The 24363-nt window shown below is 33.4% G+C and overlaps 1 protein-coding gene and 1 long non-coding RNA gene across 2 annotated transcripts; one reads left to right on the top strand and one right to left on the bottom strand.

The window, feature by feature from the left end:
- Window positions 1-2180: 2180 nt before the first annotated feature.
- On the bottom strand, window positions 2181-7839 carry LOC128167219 (uncharacterized). The gene is made up of 4 exons (XR_008241226.1): window positions 7574-7839; window positions 5177-5275; window positions 2783-3851; window positions 2181-2548 (listed from the first exon to the last, which is right to left on the bottom strand). It is a non-coding gene; the product is annotated as an uncharacterized LOC128167219 (long non-coding RNA).
- A 6441-nt stretch (window positions 7840-14280) lies between these two features.
- Window positions 14281-17078, top strand: LOC128167964 (uncharacterized). Its single transcript, XM_052833993.1, has 2 exons — window positions 14281-16135; window positions 16691-17078. Exons 1-2 carry the CDS (start codon window positions 15556-15558, stop codon window positions 16807-16809), a joined length of 699 nt encoding a protein of 232 aa, XP_052689953.1. The 5' UTR covers window positions 14281-15555; the 3' UTR covers window positions 16810-17078.
- Window positions 17079-24363: the final 7285 nt, after the last annotated feature.

Raw genomic sequence — 24363 nt, 5'->3', positions numbered from 1 at the left:
TTAGTTAAGGTAACAGAGACACTTATTGCCTCTGCTGGGGTTTGAACCCGGGTCCTCTGGCACGCCAGTCCAGCACTCTACCGATTGAGCAAAAGCCAGAGCTAGTAGGAATACCATATGTCTGACTCTTCCACATTAAGACAAATAAGTAGTACCTGTTTATGGAAGAGAGTATGGTACAAGCTCTGATACATCACTCACATTTTTAAATGAGTCTGGGTATCTCATGAAAAAAAAGACAGTCAAGTTCACAATTTATAATAATCTGTTTTTTCCATCCTAATTTTATAGAAAAAATATTTGCAAATGAGGGTGCGATATTATGATGCTAAAAATTAACCTTCAGGCTGTCAACTAGGAATCCCCAAGACCTACATGGCATGACAGATAGTATTTTCTATAATCATACCTATTAATATGCATGTATATAGTTTACACTTTTTAAAATCAATTTCAAAATTATCATATTTAAAATGAAAGATAAACATCAAAATCTATCTTATTTGCCATGTAAGTTTCTGCCCTTTTACTGGTACTGATTACACTTGTAGCCATAAATAAAATAACTATTCATATAATTTAAGCTGGAGATGAAACAATTTGGTTTGTTTTCAACTACAAGGTATATCTGTACCAAATACATGATAACCATATCTAGACTCTAAATTTTTTATAAATATTTTATTGTATTCTTAAATTGATTGAGCCAAAATTAGATATGCGTGCTGTTATGGTCATCATGTGGTTAAATTGTTTATCCTGCAGTACTGGTACTTGATTTTGTACATATATTGTACATGCATCCCTTCGTCAAACTGAACAAAATGTAATGTAGGATAAACTTTTACAAAATGCTGAAGTTTTTTATTTTTATTAACTAACAGTACTGTACTAAATTTTTAAATAAGTACCAATACACGTTCAGCATTCCATAATTTTTATATCTAATTAACTGTCCGGGCTTCATCAGTTGGGAAACAGTTAATTATGCTAAAAAAATCAAACAAACAAACAAGCAAAAAACCAAAAAAAAAACCAATATAAACCTACATGTATGTAGTCCACATTGCTCATGCACCTAATACAATCTTCCTTCAGACACATTGCAGCAATATTTACTTTCCATATGAATTTTGTTTGTAAAAAGTGTGTGGAGAGTTTTGACATACACAGATGGGGAAGTGAATGGTTATGAAGTTTTAACTTAATGTGAGCTTAATGTGAGAATAATACAAGGATTTTATGACATTGTGGAGCACGTAGCTTAATGGTAATGGGCGTTAGGCCAGTAACTGAAAAGGTGGCTGGTTCAAACCTTGCTGTGGTCACTTGGTGTTGTGTGTTGTGCACTAAACAGACAAGGCACTTTATCTACTGTTTCAGTCCACTAAGCTGAAATTGGGTACTAGCCTTACTACATGTATGGGGTCTGCGATGGACTGGTGTCCCATCCAGGGGGAGTCAATGACTCTCATCCGCTTAGCACCACGGATATCGGGATAAGCCCCGGCCCTATGTGCCTTTATGGCATGGAGAAGGATTTAACCTTTTTTTAACTTAAAGAAATTAATAACTGCAGATATTAATAGTATACAGCAAGGCAGATATTATCAATAAATAAAAATAAACTTAAGCATTTAATAATACATGTGTATTTATTTTAAAGATGTAGTCTCCTAACTGCAATGGTTTGTGTATCTATAGATAGTCATAAAATGCAGAACTCAATCTGTGATTACACACACACAGTGTAGTTTTGAGACTACATATTTCAATAAAATAAATAATTCATTGCACAGACATAATAAACAATTCTTGATCAGAAAAACTCACTTTAGTAATTAATCTAAGTGGGCCTAAACAAAAGACATACCTTGTATTCCCTTTCTTTGCCATGGTAATCCATGCAGAGATCTCTCTATGAACTTTTGACCCCATCAAACTCCTATCACTCCCTCTGTCTCTCCCTCTGCTCTGTCTGTGTGTGTGTGTGTGTGTGTGTGTGTGTGTGTCTCTCTCTCTCTCTCTCTCTCTCTCTCTCTCTCAGAATCTCTCTCTCTTAAAATTTCTTTTTAAAAATTTAAAATTAACATGTGAATATGAATGTTGAAATTATATTAACTTTTGAAACAAAGTAAGAAATAGCTTAACCAGAACTAATAAGTTACTTGCCTGTTTTGCAGTTATACATGTAAAATACATTCAAGATTTTAGGTTGAGAATATGTAGCTTTAGACATTGGCCTTAGACATTTGATGCCATTCATGCCTATTTGCCATTGCCAGTCTGCTACTGAACTGACTTAATGTCAAAGCCACATACCTGCCTCTACCCTCCACAGCCCACCATTTAAAACTGGATGTTGCATTTAGGTTCATTTGCTGTCCCAATCTCCGGCAAGCTCAAGTAGAGAATATGTAGCTGATGACACTGGCCTTAGGAAATACCTTTTTGCCATTGCCAGTCTACTACCGGACTGACTTAATGCCACAGCCACATATCTGCCTCTACCCTCACTCTCCATCAGGATCTGGATTTCCCTGGTCACCTATTTAATACAACTTTTATTTAGTCTACACACTAGCTAGTATATTATTACATTTACATGGTTTTATATTTCATTAACAGCAGTATAATTATATTTTCATAATTTTTCTCACCTAATTATTTTTCAGCACAAATTTTTTAACATATGTATGAAAATGTATCACATGCACTTTACCTACAAGATTTCTGTATTGCATTTTTTTTTAATTTCATAGTTTAACAATTAATCATGTACCATTAGTGGAAAATATGATCTGTTGAGGCTTTCCATCTTTGACAACAGTTATCCTTTTGCCTAACATAGATGGTGGTATTCTCATCCAAGATGGTTGAACTAGTCCACTTTGGCCAATACTTTGTAATAAAATCAATAAACATACATAAGCACAATAACATCAATACATTCAACATATTTATTGCACTTGACAGGAGTAGTTTCAATGTGCTTGTAAGTGATTACAAATAATACTTTAAAAAATTACATGTTACAAATCAAATTAACGAAGTAACTTATGAAAACACATTTTGTTCATCACTCCGAGACAGTTGCAGTGGTTGTCCTTGGGGATGAACCAACCTGAGTGGAGGGTAGGGAGCAACAGAGCCATGAGATGGTCCTGCTGCTGTCCCCTGTGTCTGTGTAGGAGTCTCCCCTTCATTCCTGTCATATTAATGATATTCAATGGAACTTAGCATTTGTTAATCAATTTCTAGTATTGCATTTAATACAATTCACATTTTGATCAAGTTTTACAATACATGTAGGGTATATATTCTCTTATACATTTCTCCATAGTTAACATATATTTCAAGTATTTATCAGTGAATCTTCTGTGACCATTCAACCAAAGCAAAATTATCCCTATTATTGATTAGTATATTCAAAAAAAAATATTCATAAACTTTAGAAGTTTTTTCATATATCCTCTTCTGTTGGTCTCTTCAGTGGTGTTTTCCTCGGCCATCCCCTTTTTATTTCAGTTTTGTGAAACCTTGGTTGCAGTATATTATTTGCGTTTCCTGCAATTCTTTCGGTGGGATTTAGCTTCATGGGATTTTCATCTTGAATGGTCATGCAAGCTTTATTACCTGAAATTAAACTTTCTAAAGACTTAATTATTGTAGATAATCTATATTTTATGACATGTGGATTTTTAACCTGATGACCAAGTTAATCGAGAAGGTAATCAATTTGCTGCAGTTGTATTTTGGATGTCTTTTCTATAGGTTTTGCAGCTGTTGGTTCAGGATAACAAAGTTGCACTTCATTTTCATCTGAATCTCTTACAATAGTATCTGAAACACTGAAAAGAGAATGAATTTTATGAATATGTTTACATAAATGACCATTTTGGTAATCACTGCAAGAACATTGATATATTTATGCATGGTAAATTTTTACATTTGCTATAACAATGTTCCTGTGAGCAATCATCCAGCATGGCCTCTATAATATAGGTATCTGTTTCAGAATCTATTGAAAAGATACTGCTGGTAATTTGCTTAACCCTGGAATTATCAATATCCAAACCTCTGTCATGCCTATCCTTAATATGCACATCACTATCGGAAGGGTTGTTTTAAGAAACATGTTGTAGGTGTCTTATAAAATGGTCATTCTCTATCTTTAACAAAGTGTCTAAAAGCACATCTATGCACCTATTGCGCTTCCCTGAGAAGTATATAGTTTTCAGCTGGTTATGAAAACTTTCTACAAACATATTGGTATTAACATTGCCATATTCTATTCCTTTCCTAAAACACAAAGACCATTTCTCAGGACGATTAAAGTAATTATCCATCAAATATTTTAAGAACCCAGGATTCATAGTAAGAAGTTTTGAGATCAATGATTCTTTATACATGTACCTATTGAAATCATTCTCTGATTTTGCTTGCAGCATGGCACAAAGATAACAGTATATTTCTGTTTTCTGAGCATCATTCCTAAAAAGATTGTGGATATTTTTTATCCATGACCTTTGAATATGCCAGGTACAAAGGAATTGCTGAAGATCAGAACCAAAGACCGACTTTGCTGCATTCCACCCTGCATTGTCATCATCTGTCATTATAACCTTGACCTTTGTTTCAGGGGAGAGAGCCCTAACTGCATGATGACAGAAATAAAGATATTGCTAATTCATCTTCCCTATTAGAAATACAAAATGCAACTGGATAACTCATCAGCTATGAATCACATTTGAATCACATTTGTAAACAAGGCAAGAAGTTAAAAAATTTAAATATAAGCATTAAATCATGATTTTTTGGTAACGCGCTAATGCGCGTTACTCAATTTGTATGCACACACCGCTGCAGTTATGAGAGTGCATTTACTTCAAAAAATCATGATTCAATGCTATATATTATCTCTCTTAAGGTACTGTATATCTGGAAATTTTTGCAATGATATATATTCTTAACTTTTTCAATAAATAAGTAGAAATTATAACTGGTATTGTTAGCTATAAGAAACTTTTTAAGTTGCAAAACATTACTGAGGAAAATAAAAAATTGCACATTTTTCCAATTTTGGCAAATTTTGTACTAAGCAAAACAAAAAAAACCCCTGGATGTATGGTATGCTAGGAAGTTTTTAAATCATTAACAACTACCAGTAGTATACCTCAGTTGTTTGGTCAGATGTGCCATTCGTCATAATCTGGGGGTTTCCAGTTTGTGGTGTTTGTTGGTCAACTGTAGGAAGCTGGGGTTGAATATTATCCTATTAATTTTAGTAAAAAATTATAAAACCATTGACTTTGTTTAGACAAATAAAACAACTATGTGTAACAACTAAAAGAACAATTTAAAATGGCATGCACTGATTAATTTTTACCAAACATGCTAACAGATAAGATGGTTAATTCTTGCCCCAAGTAAGGGATTATTTATGGCCATTATGATATTATAAGCTATTCTCATATATATAGCACAAAAACTCATTGAAAAAGAAAAGTAATTATGCTCCATCCCTGTATACATGCATGAGCTTGACATAATCAAGCTCAGTATGTATGCCTATAAAAGTAAAGAAAATATCAATAAATAAATTTTAATATTAAACAGTATGTGCCATTATGAATATTAACTAAGAGTTTATTTTAAAAAATGTAAATGCAGAGGATGATTATCAATATTGCTACTGTGAAATGTACAGACCTACACATCTGTATGATGAACTCAGTTCACAGATTGAGAGAAATATGCATTATTGCATAACAGCAATTTTATATAACAAGTTGTTTTATCATGTAAAGACAATTTCAAGATATACAATATCAGAATCTAATAATATTGTTGCAACACATCATTTTCACGTCGCCATGGATCCAGCCTTACTGCTGGACACAGGACACCTGACATTGTGAAAATGGATATGACAACAGTGTCTGGTACATTATCCATATTTTGTGTATATATGTATCTTATGAGGCGCCGTTTTAATATTTTTGAGGTATTTTCTGATATCAAAAAATAAATATTTGATATCAATAATTCGAATTTTTGATATCAAAAAATAATTCTTGATATCAAAAAATAATTCTTGATATCAAAAAATCTATTTTGTGATATCAGAAAATCATTTTTTGATATCACAAATTCGAATTCTTGATATCAAAAAATGATTTTCTGATATCACAAAATAGATTTTTTGATATCAAGAATTAAAGTTGATTTTTTGATATCAAAAAATTGAATTCTTGATATCACAAAATCATTTTTTGATATCAAAAAATCGAATTCTTGATATCACAAAATCATTTTTTGATATCAAAAAATCATTTACATTTTCTGATATCACAAAATCTATTTTTTGATATCAGAAAATAAGACTTACATAAAATTACTATCAACTTAATGAATGCTCCCTGTAATGCAACTTTTGTAATTTGTAAGAAAATGTGTTTCAAGACTGTAGATGTCTCTTAAGAATGATAATGAATGCCTTATTTTAAACCTGGTTTCATTCTGGCAAGTTTTGCCACATATACAATGATCAACACTGCTTTCTTTGCGATTTGCTGTGAATATTGAAAAATGATGGCCTCGCATAATATAAAAAGTTATACAGGCGTCCAGTTAGCGCTTTCAATACATAAGACCAGAATTATCAAGAACACTTATTAAATTTTACATTAAAATAAATAAAAGACAACAAATATTTAAATGCAAATCTGGCTCTGTAGTTCGGCAATTTAATTTTGGGTCAAGGGAGTATTCATTAAATAGGTGAAATTTATTCGCCATTTTCTTTGAATTTCTGATATCAGAAAATGTAATTCTTGATATCAAATAATCAGTTTCAATTTCTGATATCAAAAAATCATTTTCTGATATCAAAAAATCGAATTTCTGATATCAGAAAATGATTTTTTGATATCAGAAAATCGATTTTTTGATATCAGAAAATGGATCGTATTTTCTGATATCAAGAATTCGAATTTCTGATATCAAAAAATCATTTCCTGATATCAGAAATTCGAATTCTTGATATCAAAAAATCATTTTCTGATATCAGAAAATACCTCAAAAATATTAAAACGGCGCCCCATAGTATCTCTCATTGATAGTCATTCACTGTAACCTTAGAGCATGCAATCATACACATGTATACATGCAAGGGCCCTTAATTGGAATCATTAACCTGAATCTTTTTATTATAAACGAAATTTGCCTTACAATAATACAATAAACAGGAAACAAAAAGCCCTGCCCTTTTTACTTAAATCAAAGAGCCCCGCCCACTTTACTTATATTGATAGGCACAGAACCTTGTTTGATATTTGTTTGTTTTGCTTTTATCAAAAGATATAAATATACAGATACCAACAAACAATACCATAATGATTTTGTTCATCATCATTCATGATATTCTACCACATAGTATGTTTAAAAGAATCTCTCCTTTTAATAGCGATTACATACTTTAGTCTACATTGCATTACAAGTGTGTGATATATATTACAAGCAATATAAGAACTTTCCAAACTTAAAATGATCGATTAACATTAACTGTTACCTCTTTCACTTATTTATGTCATTTACAAGGATAATGATTGAAGTTGTGCAGCTCATCTTCGCCATTGCTCAGAATGAATGATAACCCCATGACGTGAGGGTCAGCGATATGTAAATATTGATATTTATAAGTATATGATTGAAGTATACTAAGTTAATTAGTTGAAATATTTATAATTTACCCTTATAAACAAGATGAATATTGGTAAATAATAACAAGATATAAAAACATTTTCATTCATAGTGATTGTTGCGTGGACCCTGAGGTCCACGCAGAAAATATATAAGCGAGGTTAAACAGGATGCAATGGGGAAAATTCAGCCTGCGCATGAGCTAGCCTGGTTCCTGTGTGTAATGGTAGCTCAGGGAACCAGGCTAGCACAGGTTTATCTGAATCGGGATCGGGATTCCATGCCATATGCACATATAAGTTCAAAGGCGCTGTAATTGTAAAGTTGTCGGTAAACAATACAGAAACAAAGTATTCCTTTTAAAGAAATGATCGGCATGTGATATTTAAATTGTCAGTAATATGTTTTACGGTGCTACCGTTCTGGCGAGCGCAGCAAGAATTACACATACCTTGCATCATTGTCAATTTATAGTTTTATTTAGGTATCAACGAACGTCAAAGAATTTTTGAGAGAGTATTGCTCTACAATAAGTATGCCAAATGTACTAATTTAATGGTTATGATACATACAGCGCAACCCCCTTCCCAGAGAGAGAGAGAAGAAGAGAGAGAGAGAGAGAGTCCGGTACCTGTTTGTAGGTGTGTAATTCCCCACTTTTAAATTTAATGATCTGACTATATATGCAATATCTACATAATTTTTTAAAGTGTTTATTTTTTCATTTTATTTAGTTCAAAATGTCCTATTGTTTATTTAAATCCTCCCTACTTATGCATGCACAATTAGCTTAAAAATGGATCGATATGACAGTAAAGTATGGCTCTTGCTAATATATATACATAAAATCTGTATATTAAAAAAATAATAATAATAATCATATGTCAATGAGGCAGGTATCGCAGTCTATACTGAAATAGCTAGTACACGCATTACAGATGTTTGATCCACCTCTAAATTTATCGCGGGAAATATAGCGCGAGTGCACTGTGACGTCATCCATGACTTTGTTCGTCTTTGTTTACGTTTCTCGACTCAATACGGAGGTATGGAAGCATGTAACAAATCTTTTGAGTCTCGCAAAAGCATATGCGGTACTCAAAAACGTGTCTTCAAACTTTAAGTCACTGTAAATTACGAGTTAAAAGTCGGCCATTTTTGGCATAGCACCACGGGTGAAAACATTAGAGAGCATTATGGGACGTAGACAAAAAATTTTGTTTGATGAACTGTAGGTTTAGCTCGTTCTTTTTCCCGCGCACACTGGTTCTTAGAGCTCGCTTCGCTCGCCGGCGCTGCGCGCCGGCGAGCTGCGCTCGCTATTATGAAATAAGGTAATGTTATGCCGAAACTACCACATGCATCAAATGGCATACTTTGCAATGTTTTGTTGTTTTCCGAATACACATGTAGCTTACAAGTAACTCTACTTTAATAGAAGGCGAGGCTAGAGTACTTCCCGATTAAACTTATTTAAGCATTTAAATATGATTGAATAATTATGTGACTGTATATAATAGATGATTGAATAATTGTGACACTGTATAAAAGTTTAAATCTCAAGAAAAATGCATCAAAATATGAAATTGATTGACACATTTTTAGTATAGCTGTCACTGCATAACGTAGTTAACAAAGTATAGTGAAGCGTAATGTGTGCGCAAATAGTAGAATTCGCCGAATGCCTGATACATATACATGCAATCGTCATTGATATAGATCATAATTATTTTAGAAGTATGAACCCTTTAAATTCTGGGATTCAAAGTCAACTATACACATATATACGTAATACAACGTACAAATTTAGTGCTTAAAAGCAGGGGCTAGAGTCTGTGGAATCTTTGATAATTTTAAGGCTTTCACGTTTTCGTTGGAAACACATGCAAATGGTCCACGTATTGCAGTCCTTTTTTAAAGGACAGCAACTTGTTTTATTCATTTTTACCGCCATCAGTCACAATTAGCAATCCGGAAAATTAAAGTTGCCCGGATACGGCTTCGTCAATAAAAAATATCCGTGACTTCCTCGTCTGTTCATTTGCCCCTGTGACACATTCGAGATTTTTTCGGTCGCCACTTCCGGTACGGAGATATTAAAAATTTTACGTTTTTGCTTGTTCACAGTTTTTCTTGAAAAGTATTTAAGATAGAACTTTCAAATTTTCAGGAATGATAGAGAGTCGTCACCGGAAATAAATGAAAAACCTTAATTTTTCAATTTTTTTTGTTTTGAAATATGTTTTATGTTGCTATTTGATGGAGACGCTTAAATAACTTTGGAATATGAAATCTGTCTTGAAATCGATCTACGCATTTTTGAGATTTTGGGCTCAAAATTTCGAAAGCCAGAGTCCGCGTAGCGCTCCATTCCAAGCAATCTTTGCTATAAAAATCTTGGAAGCTGCAACCAATCACAGCTCTCAGTCCTTCCAAGATACCATCAAGAATTGACCAATCAGAACGCTAGCCTCTTCCAAGATTGAAGGCTAGAGTCTGACGTCAGTGACCCCATTCTCCGCAACCGAGAGACAGTGACAGTCGGCGATCAGAAGGTCCTCAGGCCAATTTACCTATGTAATCGCAATATCGATCAGTTCCAACTATACATAGATATGCAGATTGACCTTTTATTTCGGTAAGTGTGCAAAACTTGCGTAAAAATTGCATAAATTTGCACCCCGATCGTGATCAGACTGATCGTCAATTTTGTGTAAAATTCCCACGGTATACATCGTTGTATTTTGCGTGAATTTAGAATTAAAATGGTCGGAAAGCGTATAAAAATGGTATTTTATGTAATGTTATTAAAAATGTACCTGTACTATGCCAATCCATGTTCTTAAACTAGTTTAAATTGAGAGACATCACTACTATAAAGTCGCGAAGAATTAACTTTCAAATTTCCGATTTAGCGATAAATAGTTCTGTATTTGTTTGTTGTAACAATATCTATAATGTTAAAACTATTAAATTTGTACCAGAGTAACATTCATTATCTCCTAATTATTCAATTAGAACCTAAAATCTTTGAAAATCAATTGGAATACACGAGGTCCCCTGAGTTCTAGATCCCCGATAGATCGCTCTCCCATGTCTGTGATCGTATCCTTTAAAAATCATTTAATTCTTTCGTAAATTGATATTTATGGAATATAATTGATAACATTATGGCAAACTAATTATTATTAACAGCTTTCTGATTTTTATTACACATCGGACCCCAACTTATTCCATTGGCGACGTTCTGCGTTTCTAGATCCCTACTCCCCCGCCGCCTTCGCACAGCAGTCGTCTGCGTCGGCTCTCTTTGATGTTTTCCCGCCGTTTTACACGACTAGATCTGCATCTATTGGCTCGAATTTGGATAAACAATTCGTTTTTTTTAAATGTTAATAATGATTTATTGCTTTGAATTTATTATTTAATTGTTTGCATAGTAATTTTTACACAAATATTTGGACATGCACCCATCTATACACGTAGAAGTGAAAAAACCCCAGTGGTTTAATGTATTTGTATGAATAACTAAATCCTTTTATTCTTGCACGAATAACTGAATAACCTGTTTGTATGTTTAAATATTTATATAGTACAAATACTATTTGAGTCTTATAAGTTGTTCCAATTTTACATCCCTGCTGCTTAATTTTTTACATAAGAAAGACACAGTAAGTAAATCATTTATCTACCATTAAACAAAATTTATCAAGTTAAATGTGTTTTGAATTACCGGTAGTAAAATCTTGGATAATTAAATGAGTTCTCGCACAGTTTAGTGTGCTGACAAATATTAATTAAGGTGTGACAAGTTATACAGAAAAGAAATTGTATGTTTCTAAATAGTTCAGTTCAGTTTATTATCACTCAAATACCATATGGATATGAATATATATTGATGATAGATGTAAATTATTAATTTCATGTGCCCACTGGGTGTAATTTCAAAATAACGCCATAATAAAAATTATGGGTTCTCTCATAGGGGAGTAATTTCTTAATAAGACCATTTCTTTTTTAATTAATGCTTATACATGTAACTGCTTTGCATTAATGTCCACAAGGATAAATTAGGGGCCAAATATTGATCCCAAAAGATTTAGGGGCTTTCTTAAGTGATGTACTTTACTGATTTTTGAACGACATAATAAAAATTAAGGGTTCCCTCAGGGGGGTGTATTTTCTTAATCAGACCATTTCTCTTTTAATTAATGCTTATAACTGCTTTGCATTAATATCCACAAGAATAAATAAGGGGCCAAATATTGATCCCAAAAGATTTAGGGGCTTTCTTAAGTGTTGTACTTTACTGATTTTTGAACGACATAATAAAATTAGGGGTTCCCTCAGGGGGGTGTATTTTCTTAATCAGACCATTTCTCTTTTAATTAATGCTTATAACTGCTTTGCATTAATGTCCACAAGGATAAATTAGGGTCCAAATATTGATCCCAAAAGATTTAGGGGCTTTCTTAAGTGTTTTACTTTACGGATTTTTGAACGACATGATAAAAATTATGGGTTCTCTCATGGGGATGTATTTTCTTAATCAGACCATTTCTCTTTTAATTAATGCTTATAACTCCTTTGCATTAATGTCCACAAGGATTAATAAGGGGCCAAATATTGATCCCAAAAGATTTAGGGGCTTTCTTAAGTGTTGTACTTTACGGATTTTTGAACAACATGATAAAAATTATGGGTTCTCTCATGGGGGTGTATTTTCTTAATCAGACCATTTCTCTTTTAATTAATGCTTATAACTGCTTTGCATTAATGTCCACAAGGATAAATTAGGGTCCAAATATTGATCCCAAAAGATTTAGGGGCTTTCTTAAGTGTTGTACTTTGCTGATTTTTGAACAACATGATAAAAATTTGGGGTTCCCTCAGGGGGGTGTATTTTCTTAATCAGACCATTTCTCTTTTAATCAATGCTTATAACTGCTTTGCATTAATGTCCACAAGGATAAATTAGGGTCAAAATATTGATCCCAACAGATTCAGGGGCTTTCTTAAGTATTGTACTTTACTGATTTTTGAACAACATGATAAAAATTATGGGTTCTCTCATGGGGGTGTATTTTCTTAATCGTACCATTTCTCTTTTAATTAATGCTTATAACTGCTTTGCATTAATGTCCACAAGGATAAATTAGGGTCCAAATATTGATCCGAAAAGATTTAAGGGCTTTCTTAAGTATTGTACTTTACTGATTTTTGAACGACATGATAAAAATTTGGGGTTACCTCAGGGGGGTGTATTTTCTTAATCAGACCATTTCTCTTTTAATTAATGCTTATAACTGCTTTGCATTAATGTCCACAAGGATAAATTAGGGTCCAAATATTGATCCCAAAAGATTTAGGGGCTTTCTTAAGTGTTGTACTTTACTGATTTTTGAACGACATGATAAAAATTTGGGGTTCCCTCAGGGGGGTGTATTTTCTTAATCAGACTATTTCTCTTTTAATTAATGCTTATAACTGCTTTGCATTAATGTCCACAAGGATAAACTATGGGCCAAATATTGATCCCAACAGATTTAAGGGCTTTCTTAAGTGTTGTACTTTGCTGATTTTTGAACGACATAATAAAAATTTGGGGTTCCCTCAGGGGGGTGTATTTTCTTAATCAGACCATTTCTCTTTTAATTAATGCTTATAACTGCTTTGCATTAATGTCCACAAGGATAAATTAGGGGCCAAATATTGATCCCAATAGGTTAGGGGCTTTCTTAAGTATTGTACTTTACTGATTTTTGAACGACATAATAAAATTAAGGGTTCCCTCAGGGGGGTGTATTTTCTTAATCAGACCATTTCTCTTTTAATTAATGCTTATAACTGCTTTGCATTAATGTCCACAAGGATAAATTAGGGTCCAAATATTGATCCCAAAAGATTTAGGGGCTTTCTTAAGTGTTGTACTTTACGGATTTTTGAACGACATGATAAAAATTATGGGTTCCCTCAGGGGGGTGTATTTTCTTAATCAGACCATTTCTCTTTTAATTAATGCTTATAACTGCTTTGCATTAATGTCCACAAGGATAAATTAGGGGCCAAATATTGATCCCAAAAGATTTAGGGGCTCTCTTAAGTGTTGTATTTTACTGATTTTTGAACGACATGATAAAAATCAGGGTTCCCTCATGGGGGCGTATTTTCTTAATCAGACCATTTCTCTTTTAATTAATGCTTATGATTGCTTTGCATTAATGTCTACAAGGATAAATTAGGGGCCAAATATTGATCCCAAAAGATAAGTGTTGTACTTTAATGATTTGTATAATGGTCAGTTGAAAGATAGAATGCAAATATATGTACTGATAATAATAATGTGTTTTTTTATTAGGTGAACTTTTTTGAGTTGATTGCCTCCCTTCACAGCAAGACAGGATACATGTAGGTCCCCCTATATATTCAGATTGCTGATCAGGAAGAGGGAGAGAAGCAGGAGGAATTAGAATAAGAAGAGGATGACAGAGGATTTGGAGGTGTAGAAGATTTCAGATTTTGGAATCCCACTCATAGAAATCCCTACCTCATCTACTAAGCAACACTCTTCAGGTATATGTCTTATATTTTAGGTTATATATACAACTAAAGTACACTATTGAAGGAGTCAGAAAGAATCCAGTTTACCGAGAGCATGTCTTATTCCTGAGGCAAATTAGTCTGTTCACTGCGATTAAATAAATTGAATTTCTCTCATATTGTTAAAAATATGTAGACTGAGGTATATGATAATGAGTTCTGATTTCAGAACGTGATTTGAAAGATTGCAATTTAATGCTACTTTACACCAAAGAGCAGTACTGTAATATATCTTAAATGATTTTGGAAATAAAAACTTTTGTAATAATTTTACTTGACAATGTTATTCAAAAAATAAGGAGCTTTTAGGTGCATCAAGATTTTGTCTGTAATAAGTTATTTTTGCTGAAAATACTGTAGTGAAATATTATGTTTGTAAGATAAGTTAGAGTAGAAGAAATCTAAGAGTTTTGTAGGTTGAGAAATAAGTTGTTTACATAATGAATGTTAAGTACCTCACTACACCGAGACTTATCATTTTTAAGAGACTATGTCATAAGATAGCGTTTAAATGTTTTGTTTAAATTGTTTTTATTGAAAGATTGTGTTGACTATCACCATAGCTCAGCGGTTAAATTAGCGGGCTTGTGAACCACAGATCATAAGTTTGAATCTACCTCGGGTTTACTATCAAAATCAAACAATATTCTGCTGATTTGAGAAACTATTTCCAGGTGTAGTGAGCCACCTTAAATGTACAGCTTGTTAACAAATTTACTTGGATGAGAACTTGGTTACTAAAATGTTCAAATACTTTGAGGCTTGAAAGGCTTCTCAGAAGTTTTGATCACATGCAAAGCATATGCAATAGAGTACAATACAGTTGTGTCAGGTATGCAATGTGGCCCATGGGCCTCTTGTTTCATTAGAATTCGTGGTGTCTCAATTTTTGTGGTATTCGTTGGTAGTCCTTGTCCACAAATTTACTTCCTCAACGAAAACTTATTGTAAAAGGTTTGGTTTACCTACTGACAATGAAAACTGACTCGTTCACAAAATCACAACCCCATGAACAAGCAAAAATCCCGCATTCCACGAAAATTGACCCCCACGAAATTAAATGATTCCACAGTATCCTTACTACTAAACCATTCGCATTCTTGCATTTTGTATTGTGGTGCATTAAATAGAGTGTGATTCAATTTGTTTAATTGGACTTTTTTGAGTAATGATAATTATTGATTTGATATAAATTTATTCTATCATGAATCAAATTATTCTCAAATTAAATTAACTTTGTTTTCTTGTAGCATGAGGACCCCAAATTTCCGAAAGTATGCCAATGGAAAGCTGAATTTATCAGACACACCAGCTGCAGTCTCTATTGCCAGAGAGAACAAGGCAAGGGGATACTGGGGGAAACCAAAGACAGATGAACATGTCAGAGCCATTGCCTTGAGACATATTCGCCAGCAGCATGGAGTAACCAGCAATGAAGTTGATGTACTGGGGCAACATGAACTTCAGTTTGGTACTTATAGAGGCCAAACTTTTAGGTGGATTCTGGAAAATTGCCTTGGATATGCGGGATGGTTGGTCATGAAAATGGAAATGGAGGCAGAATCCAGCAAGGAGCAACCAAAAGACAACAAAGAACAGACCATCAACAAACAAAAATTTCGGAAGTACATGATGCACTTTCCTGAGGGACGAGAGGCAGTCAAGATAAAGAGGGAAACTCATTCGTCTTTGAAGCAGGCTCCTTCCCCTCAATCGTCATCTGTTGGGAAGTCTTCGGAACTGAAGTCCCTGGTGTTAAGCAGCCATTTGACCCCTCACGCTCTACAGCATAGGGCCAGGAGACTACTGTCACCGAAGAAAGTTCAGCCTAGTAAGAAAAAGCCTAGAATATTACATATATATTTACTTTTTCGGGGTTATTTTTTTTGGGGGGGGGGGGGGGGGAAGAGATAATATTTTTCTGCTCATGCAGTTGTGTGACATATCTTCCATATCTTCCATCCATCTTAATTTAAAATTCTTAATAATGAGCAAAGAAAAGTTTCAGATAGCAAAAATTGTTTTCTTTAAAAATAATCAAAATTTTAACTTAGTCTTAATATGAGCAAAAAAGGTTCAATTCTCTTTGAACTTTTCATTGGGTTCAAAGATCATATTTATGACAATAATGAACATCACAAAAACTACTAGACCATTTATTGCATTTTTAAATTACCTTAATAAATAAATTATTTATGCTTTTGAATGGTTTTGCATTCTGGCGCCTATGCATTTACAGAAACTGCAATAAAATAAAGAACTTTTTTTTTTGCATGTAATGAACTTAGTTTCTGATTTATCAAGTATAAGATGTTTTTAAATTATTAGAGCTGTATCTGGGGAAAATATTGATGATTTTAGTAATCAGATTTCTTTCCTTTTTAAGCTATACCAACAGGCATGACTGATAATGCCCTCCTACATCATGTGCTGGAGATGGAGAAATCACTTTACAGTATGTATCCAGTATTTACAAGTGATATAATTGTTTTGATTGAAATATAAATCTCTTGAATAAGTTTATTCTAATAATAATCATTTTAATAATCTTCTGAGCTCACCTGAGAATTTTAAGTATGCAAGGAAAATGTAAAAAATATTCTCTAATCAGATCGACCAGAATACTTAGATAATTATATTCATATATAGTGAAGATTCCAGTCTGTGCAAATCATGAACCCTCGGGTAGGATGGGGCCACAATGGGGGTAAAATTTCACACACACAAATGAAAACAAAAGAAATGTTTAATAATCTTCTACCAATTTTAGACAATTTGGCCACAAAAAAATCTGTAACTTCTGTGGATCAAGCATCATGATTTAGTGTAGATCCCGCGGGGGGGGGGGGGGGGGGGGGGGGGGGGGCACAATTGTGGGGAGTGGGTCATTAACTTTTTACATTGGAATACATGTATATAGAGAGAGAAAAGTCTTTATAAATCTTCTCAAAAACCTATTGACCATTTCAAAAACTTTGAAGAATTATTTTTAATGTGTTAACTGTTGAGCAAGTTAAACATTATATACTGTGGAATCATTAAAGTTCGTGGTGGATCAATTTTCGTGGTATTCGTAGGTAGCCCTCGCCCACGAATTTACATCCTCAATGAAAAAACTAATCATAAAAGATTTGGTTTACCTATTGAAACTGAAAACTGAATCGTCCACGAAAATTGGCCCCCACGAAATTAAATGATTCTACAATAGTTGTTTGATTTTAAGGTATTTGAAAAATAACAGTGCTGTAAGTATATGAATGCACATAATGGAAATGTGTGATGTAGCCCTCTTGCTTTGTGTTGTCTTTTGTACTCGGATGGTGTGTGTTTATAGCTTTCTTACATTGTGTGATGCTTATGCTTTTTTAACTATGCGCATGTATATGTATATACATCTACATTACAATATTCACATTTTCTACTGTCTTTGTCTGTGATAAGCTTACCAATCAATTCTGAAACCTAAAACCCAATGATTTCATAAAAGATTAGCGACACAAAATGGGCGTCACAGTCTAATAGCATAACGGAAAAAAGGTATTGGCTGTGCTGCATAGTAATAGTACATAGCATGTGCTACATGAAAAATATTGACTTAATTTATGTTGTATTTATGTGTAGAAATTGGAAATAATATAAATATAAGTATTAAGGATCACATCATTCTTTGCACGGGTATGTTAAGGCTGCCCGATTGATTTCACAGTGATGTGTAAAAAGTCACTTGTCACTTCATAAGTCACTTCATAAGATATGACGTCATAGTTAACTTGACGTCACGATCTGCATTCCTTTCAATTGTTCTAAGGGAATGTGTTGTTACATAATACATTTCACGTAATACATACGTAATACATACACTTCATAAGATATGACGTCATAGTTAACTTGACGTCACGATCTGCATTCCTTTCAATTGTTCTAAGGGAATGTGTTGTTACGTAATATGTGAATGTTATTGTGCATTATAAAACCACTTCATTCCTTTACATAGACGTTGTTGTAAATACTAGTGATACTAAATTCAACATCGCCAATATGGAGTATCAAAAACTCAACAGTTTTAAAGCTTTGTATTATGTAAAAAACTATTTATAAACTACTGGTTTTGAGACTCCCACTGATACGTGTAAACTAATGAATGGTGATATGTATATGCATGTAAAAAAACAGCTTGGCGCAAGTGAAAGATCAATACAATCTTAATATATTTTAATTAAACATGGGAGAGAAAATAAGTACCATTGTGCATATTGCTGGGGGAAACCTACCAATTGACCCGATTTTGTGTAAATCAACTTTAAAAGGTAAAAATGTGCCTTATTTTCATGATGAGGCATAATGTTTTGAAAAATTTTCAAATAAACGAAATGGTAATACGAACCCCCAGCAAAACTGCAAAATACATTACTTTAATAATCAAATGATTTTTCATAAAAATATTTTTGATTTAATGTCATTATTCACTTGCCCCGGTGAGATTTATATAGATTATTTACCGGGTTAGGATACGCCCATTACGTGCTTAAGAAAAATGTGTGACGTCACAAAAAATCATCAAATATAGTGCTTGATATCACTGTTAATTTATGTAATTAAAGTTTTAAAAAATTCGCTCTGTTAAAGTTTTCTTTCGATAATAAAATAGTATTGTTTTTCGGTATAAATTTAGCTTCGGACAGCCTAAACATAGCCGCACGAATATTATTAGGTGATAATTTCGGTTGGAGCATGGTCAAATCTATCATAAAGTCATTAGGGCTTTATTGGGTTTGACCACGCCCCAACCGAAATTATCACCTCATAATACTTAAAAGAATGATTCTTTATACCTAAAATAATGCTTTTGATGTTGACAAACCCTTAAAATATCTACTTAAAACATAATGTTAAATTTTAGAGATAATAATATTATGGCTCATAATTTAAAAATTAAATCCCAAAATCTTCATTAATTTGCTGTTATTTTGTACCAAGTATAGAATTCAGGTACATGAATATATACTAGACTCATGTACGTTTGATAAAGATTGTTGTGCAGGTTAATTCTTGAAATATAGGCTGGGTATATATGCATGTAATTCATGATTAAAAAAATAGTGACTGTGTATATTTTTAGTTCTATGCAAGGTAAAGTATGTGAACTTACCATGTTTACCTCACTACACCTAGACTTGTACTCTTTATGACTTTATATTAAAGATGGCGAATTAAATGTGTTAATTGTTAAGTTGTTATCAATCGAATAGATAAATATTGTCATAGCTACGTGAAAAAATGTAAAGTACCATGAGGCTTCAGAACTGCATATCATGAATTTAAATTCATCGGGGGCTTTAGGTTGTTAATGTTTTATATGTCTCTTAAGATAAAAAAAATGCGTTTTAATTATAAGGTGCTGGACCACCCACAGCCACCATGACAGCTGGACCACCCACAGCCACCATGACAGCTGGACCACCCACAGCCACCATGACTGCTAGACCAGCCACTGCCACCATGACAACCAGAATCCCCACAGCCACCATGACTGCTGGACCACCCACAGCCACCATGACAGCTGGACCACCCACAGCCACCATGACTGCTGGACCGCCCACAGCCACCATGACTGCTGGAGGGGGGGGGGGGGCAGTTCCTTAACTCTTGGGTTCTCAAGGAGGATACTCATACATGGTGCTGATTTGGTGCAGGTATCTTTTATTTGTAATTGTTGATGTATGTGTGGCAATAAATGAATTATTTTTAAATTCTAACAGGGACGGTTATTAACTTCTATTGACATTTTTATAGATCTTTTTCAATCTAGACTCAGTTCAGTTAATGTGATTGAGTGGTAACCTTAGCGCTCCATTCCAAGCAATCTTTGCTATAAAAATCTTGGAAGCTGCAACCAATCACAGCTCTCAGTCCTTCCAAGATACCATCAAGAATTGACCAATCAGAACGCTAGCCTCTTCCAAGATTGAAGGCTAGAGTCTGACGTCAGTGACCCCATTCTCCGCAACCGAGAGACAGTGACAGTCGGCGATCAGAAGGTCCTCAGGCCAATTTACCTATGTAATCGCAATATCGATCAGTTCCAACTATACATAGATATGCAGATTGACCTTTTATTTCGGTAAGTGTGCAAAACTTGCGTAAAAATTGCATAAATTTGCACCCCGATCGTGATCAGACTGATCGTCAATTTTGTGTAAAATTCCCACGGTATACATCGTTGTATTTTGCGTGAATTTAGAATTAAAATGGTCGGAAAGCGTATAAAAATGGTATTTTATGTAATGTTATTAAAAATGTACCTGTACTATGCCAATCCATGTTCTTAAACTAGTTTAAATTGAGAGACATCACTACTATAAAGTCGCGAAGAATTAACTTTCAAATTTCCGATTTAGCGATAAATAGTTCTGTATTTGTTTGTTGTAACAATATCTATAATGTTAAAACTATTAAATTTGTACCAGAGTAACATTCATTATCTCCTAATTATTCAATTAGAACCTAAAATCTTTGAAAATCAATTGGAATACACGAGGTCCCCTGAGTTCTAGATCCCCGATAGATCGCTCTCCCATGTCTGTGATCGTATCCTTTAAAAATCATTTAATTCTTTCGTAAATTGATATTTATGGAATATAATTGATAACATTATGGCAAACTAATTATTATTAACAGCTTTCTGATTTTTATTACACATCGGACCCCAACTTATTCCATTGGCGACGTTCTGCGTTTCTAGATCCCTACTCCCCCGCCGCCTTCGCACAGCAGTCGTCTGCGTCGGCTCTCTTTGATGTTTTCCCGCCGTTTTACACGACTAGATCTGCATCTATTGGCTCGAATTTGGATAAACAATTCGTTTTTTTTAAATGTTAATAATGATTTATTGCTTTGAATTTATTATTTAATTGTTTGCATAGTAATTTTTACACAAATATTTGGACATGCACCCATCTATACACGTAGAAGTGAAAAAACCCCAGTGGTTTAATGTATTTGTATGAATAACTAAATCCTTTTATTCTTGCACGAATAACTGAATAACCTGTTTGTATGTTTAAATATTTATATAGTACAAATACTATTTGAGTCTTATAAGTTGTTCCAATTTTACATCCCTGCTGCTTAATTTTTTACATAAGAAAGACACAGTAAGTAAATCATTTATCTACCATTAAACAAAATTTATCAAGTTAAATGTGTTTTGAATTACCGGTAGTAAAATCTTGGATAATTAAATGAGTTCTCGCACAGTTTAGTGTGCTGACAAATATTAATTAAGGTGTGACAAGTTATACAGAAAAGAAATTGTATGTTTCTAAATAGTTCAGTTCAGTTTATTATCACTCAAATACCATATGGATATGAATATATATTGATGATAGATGTAAATTATTAATTTCATGTGCCCACTGGGTGTAATTTCAAAATAACGCCATAATAAAAATTATGGGTTCTCTCATAGGGGAGTAATTTCTTAATAAGACCATTTCTTTTTTAATTAATGCTTATACATGTAACTGCTTTGCATTAATGTCCACAAGGATAAATTAGGGGCCAAATATTGATCCCAAAAGATTTAGGGGCTTTCTTAAGTGATGTACTTTACTGATTTTTGAACGACATAATAAAAATTAAGGGTTCCCTCAGGGGGGTGTATTTTCTTAATCAGACCATTTCTCTTTTAATTAATGCTTATAACTGCTTTGCATTAATATCCACAAGAATAAATAAGGGGCCAAATATTGATCCCAAAAGATTTAGGGGCTTTCTTAAGTGTTGTACTTTACTGATTTTTGAACGACATAATAAAATTAGGGGTTCCCTCAGGGGGGTGTATTTTCTTAATCAGACCATTTCTCTTTTAATTAATGCTTATAACTGCTTTGCATTAATGTCCACAAGGATAAATTAGGGTCCAAATATTGATCCCAAAAGATTTAGGGGCTTTCTTAAGTGTTTTACTTTACGGATTTTTGAACGACATGATAAAAATTATGGGTTCTCTCATGGGGATGTATTTTCTTAATCAGACCATTTCTCTTTTAATTAATGCTTATAACTCCTTTGCATTAATGTCCACAAGGATTAATAAGGGGCCAAATATTGATCCCAAAAGATTTAGGGGCTTTCTTAAGTGTTGTACTTTACGGATTTTTGAACAACATGATAAAAATTATGGGTTCTCTCATGGGGGTGTATTTTCTTAATCAGACCATTTCTCTTTTAATTAATGCTTATAACTGCTTTGCATTAATGTCCACAAGGATAAATTAGGGTCCAAATATTGATCCCAAAAGATTTAGGGGCTTTCTTAAGTGTTGTACTTTGCTGATTTTTGAACAACATGATAAAAATTTGGGGTTCCCTCAGGGGGGTGTATTTTCTTAATCAGACCATTTCTCTTTTAATCAATGCTTATAACTGCTTTGCATTAATGTCCACAAGGATAAATTAGGGTCAAAATATTGATCCCAACAGATTCAGGGGCTTTCTTAAGTATTGTACTTTACTGATTTTTGAACAACATGATAAAAATTATGGGTTCTCTCATGGGGGTGTATTTTCTTAATCGTACCATTTCTCTTTTAATTAATGCTTATAACTGCTTTGCATTAATGTCCACAAGGATAAATTAGGGTCCAAATATTGATCCGAAAAGATTTAAGGGCTTTCTTAAGTATTGTACTTTACTGATTTTTGAACGACATGATAAAAATTTGGGGTTACCTCAGGGGGGTGTATTTTCTTAATCAGACCATTTCTCTTTTAATTAATGCTTATAACTGCTTTGCATTAATGTCCACAAGGATAAATTAGGGTCCAAATATTGATCCCAAAAGATTTAGGGGCTTTCTTAAGTGTTGTACTTTACTGATTTTTGAACGACATGATAAAAATTTGGGGTTCCCTCAGGGGGGTGTATTTTCTTAATCAGACTATTTCTCTTTTAATTAATGCTTATAACTGCTTTGCATTAATGTCCACAAGGATAAACTATGGGCCAAATATTGATCCCAACAGATTTAAGGGCTTTCTTAAGTGTTGTACTTTGCTGATTTTTGAACGACATAATAAAAATTTGGGGTTCCCTCAGGGGGGTGTATTTTCTTAATCAGACCATTTCTCTTTTAATTAATGCTTATAACTGCTTTGCATTAATGTCCACAAGGATAAATTAGGGGCCAAATATTGATCCCAATAGGTTAGGGGCTTTCTTAAGTATTGTACTTTACTGATTTTTGAACGACATAATAAAATTAAGGGTTCCCTCAGGGGGGTGTATTTTCTTAATCAGACCATTTCTCTTTTAATTAATGCTTATAACTGCTTTGCATTAATGTCCACAAGGATAAATTAGGGTCCAAATATTGATCCCAAAAGATTTAGGGGCTTTCTTAAGTGTTGTACTTTACGGATTTTTGAACGACATGATAAAAATTATGGGTTCCCTCAGGGGGGTGTATTTTCTTAATCAGACCATTTCTCTTTTAATTAATGCTTATAACTGCTTTGCATTAATGTCCACAAGGATAAATTAGGGGCCAAATATTGATCCCAAAAGATTTAGGGGCTCTCTTAAGTGTTGTATTTTACTGATTTTTGAACGACATGATAAAAATCAGGGTTCCCTCATGGGGGCGTATTTTCTTAATCAGACCATTTCTCTTTTAATTAATGCTTATGATTGCTTTGCATTAATGTCTACAAGGATAAATTAGGGGCCAAATATTGATCCCAAAAGATAAGTGTTGTACTTTAATGATTTGTATAATGGTCAGTTGAAAGATAGAATGCAAATATATGTACTGATAATAATAATGTGTTTTTTTATTAGGTGAACTTTTTTGAGTTGATTGCCTCCCTTCACAGCAAGACAGGATACATGTAGGTCCCCCTATATATTCAGATTGCTGATCAGGAAGAGGGAGAGAAGCAGGAGGAATTAGAATAAGAAGAGGATGACAGAGGATTTGGAGGTGTAGAAGATTTCAGATTTTGGAATCCCACTCATAGAAATCCCTACCTCATCTACTAAGCAACACTCTTCAGGTA

The sequence above is a fragment of the Crassostrea angulata genome, chromosome 10 (genome assembly GCF_025612915.1).
Source record: "Crassostrea angulata isolate pt1a10 chromosome 10, ASM2561291v2, whole genome shotgun sequence".
NCBI classification, from domain to species: domain Eukaryota; kingdom Metazoa; phylum Mollusca; class Bivalvia; order Ostreida; family Ostreidae; genus Magallana; species Magallana angulata.
The sequence above is the reverse complement of the archived record's forward strand: the minus strand, read 5'-3'. Positions and strand labels throughout refer to the sequence as shown.